The sequence below is a fragment of the Nestor notabilis genome, unplaced genomic scaffold (assembly GCF_000696875.1).
Source record: "Nestor notabilis isolate BGI_N333 unplaced genomic scaffold, ASM69687v1 scaffold24289, whole genome shotgun sequence".
NCBI lineage: Eukaryota > Metazoa > Chordata > Aves > Psittaciformes > Psittacidae > Nestor > Nestor notabilis.
In genome coordinates, this window is record NW_009944576.1 from 1 (window position 1) to 2,801 (window position 2,801).

The following is a 2,801-nucleotide window of genomic DNA, read 5'->3' on the forward strand; positions in this document are numbered from 1 at the left end:
TGTGCCGGTTGGGTTTTCCCTCGGTGCGTGACTGGGGCGTGCTCTGGGCTTGGAAGAGGTTCAGCTTGTCTAAAATGGCCACTTGCCTTATGGCCCTGGTGCTGCTGCTGCACCTCAGGGCTTCCCCGTGCAGCCCCTTGGCCAGCCGGGTCTGGTCCCGAATCATCCTGATGGGCCCCGGGAAGTGGGACAAGTGGAGCTGGAGACGGCTCATCCCGCTGCAGCATCCATAGGGCACGTCAGCGCGCTGGGATGGAGCTGGCTGGGGTGGGGCAGGACGTTGCAGCCGTGTCCCTTGGGGGGGCTCTGGTAGCTAGACAAAAAAGGCTAAAAGGGCTCCTTAATGAGACATCTGTGCATGTAATATACGCCCAATGCACTTATATGTGGTATAAACTGCATATATAGGACATAGCACATGGTTTAGTGGTGGGCATGGCAATCCTGGGGTAACTATAGAATGATTTGGGTTGAAGGGACCTTAAAGCTCCTCCAGCTCCAACCCCTGCCACGAGCAGGGACACCTTCCACTAGAGCAGGTTGCTCCAAGCCCCTGTGTCCAACCTGGCCTTGAACACTGCCAGGGAGGGGGCAGCCACAGTAATGGTTGGACTTGATGATCTTAAAGGTCTTTTCCAACCTGGCTGGTTCTGATCCTATACAGGATCCATGCTCACCTTCCAGAGCAGCTCTGTGCTCCTGCATGGGGCAGAGCAGACCTTGTGGGTCATTGAAGCCACTGTTTGGGCCTCTCCTTTAAGCAGCCAGGAGATTGTTTGAAGCCTTCTCCTCTGGCGTGTGTTTCCTTAATGCCCTGTACATGGGTTGCTCACCCCATGCAGGCAATGGCCAGTGGGCTCCGGGCGGTTGGTACTTGCTCCATTTCCATACCTGGTGCTCGGGAGGTGGAACCGAGTCCTTGAAGGCTCCTCTGTCACATTGTGTGCACCAGAGGGGCTGCTCCAAGGGCACCGGTGCTCCCCCATCCCTCCAGGTAACTTGGCGAGCTGGTACCTGCAAGAACAAGTTTGCTCCTGGGTGCCTTTCGTTCACAGGCAGGTTTGCTTGTGTCCCACTAGAGAGATCTCTTAAACCAGGCTGGTTTGCGCTCTCCGAGCAGCTTGTGCTGTGTCTCTGGACTCACTGGATGTTGTTCTGGTCCCTGCAGGTTAAGGCTGATCAAGGCCATCATCCCACACAGCAATGGCACCCACACTGGCTAACCCCCCCCCCCCGCGCTGGTGGCCCATCGCCGGCGCTGGTGGATGGCGTCCACAGCCATCATTGAGAACCTGCTCTTCTCTGCTGTCCTGCTGGGCTGGGGCTCCCTCCTCATCATGCTGAAAGCAGAAGGGTTTTATTCCTACCTGTGCTACGAGTCTGGTAAGGATGCTCTGGAGACTTGTGTGAATAAGCTGCTGCTGAGGTTTGGTGCTGTGGGATTGACTAGAGCAGGGCTGAGCTCCAGGTCACTCCTGGGGTAGAAGGAAGGGATGTGTTGTTCCCTTCCAAAGCCAATGGCATCCTTGTGATGCTGTGATGTGTCTGTAGTTGCTGTTGCTTTGCAGAGTGATTGGAAAAGAAGTCTTATAGATGAGGTAAAAGCTTTTCTGACAGCCTCTTCCACTTGGCCATGGGATCATCTCTGCATCTGGAAGATGGTGACTTGTGGGGAGGGTGTTCTGAGTTTGTAGAGGGAAACTGTAGGTGTCCTCTCCTTAGTGGCAGGAAAGAAAAGAGCCTGGGTGACAATAGGATTAGGGGAGGCCAGTGCTGCTGTCTGAGATGTTGCAGAAGTAAGTGCTGCTGATGCTTTGTTCTTCTCTGTCTTCAGACACCCAGGATGTGCTTAAACCAGGTCGTGTCTCTGAGGGCTTGAGATCCGCCTTCTCGTCCCAGAGAAGGGAATAGCAGAGTGAAGAGAGGCAGGAGCTCTGCCTCTTTCTTGCTCGGGTGCTTGCGCTGTGTGGTGGTGGATGAGATAAGGAGGTGGATCAGCCCGTTTAGGGCTGGTGAGTGTGGGGATGGAGGAGGAAGCATAGGGGAAGAAACAGAGTTGGAAACAAGTGCATGACCCCTCTGTGGGTAATGGCTGAGAATAGAGGGGGAGAGCTGAAATGAAGCAGACATGGAAGTGTTTGAGACCTCCACCAGCTTGGCTGCTTAATCTCCATTGTATGCTCAGCTCATAGTGTTACGATTCCAAGTGTGCTCATGTCACTTGGGTGCTGAGGAAGAGTCTTCAGCAGCTGGAGATGTGTTTAGCAGGACTTGTGTTCAAGGCTGCTCTGTTGTCTCCAAGCCACGGTGGCTTTGTCATGGACCTGTGTAAGAGATCTCATTAAACCTATCAGGTGGAGGCTTTCTGCCACAGAGATAAGACACACACGAGTTGATAAGCAAACGCTGACTGTCTCCTAAAGCAGCCCTTTTCCTGTCTGCTTCCTGAGATGAGCCCTGCTTCCTCTGGGGCCCACCTCCCACCCTTTGCTTTGATGGCTTTCAATTCATCTGCCTTTGCCCCAAATCAGGATTCACCTTGGCTCCTCACCCCTGTTTTCCATGGTTGTCCCCATGGGAGTGCCCTGGCCACAGGGATCATGCAAATGTTTGGACTATGGTGAAATTGCTGCCCTGGGGGCAATTTCTTCCTCCCGGTGACCAAACTGTGCCCTGAGGCAAGAGAACTGAGTTTCTGAGGAGAAACTGATGTAGTCAAATTCCTTATTGTCCTCAAATGTCTGGTCATCACTGCTGAACCCAGCGGTGGCTTGGGCGGTGGATGGGAGACCAGCTACACC

General features: G+C 53.9%; 1 protein-coding gene across 1 annotated transcript in view; it reads left to right on the plus strand.

Annotated features, from left to right (window-relative positions):
• Positions 1-1,195: 1,195 nt before the first annotated feature.
• Positions 1,196-2,801, plus strand: part of SLC43A2 (solute carrier family 43 (amino acid system L transporter), member 2) — a 26,139-nt gene continuing 24,533 nt past the window's right edge. Inside the window, exon 1 of the mRNA XM_010022479.1 lies at positions 1,196-1,383. Within this exon, the coding sequence (XP_010020781.1) occupies positions 1,266-1,383 (118 nt within the window). The 5' untranslated portion in view covers positions 1,196-1,265. The remainder of the gene's footprint in view (positions 1,384-2,801) is intronic.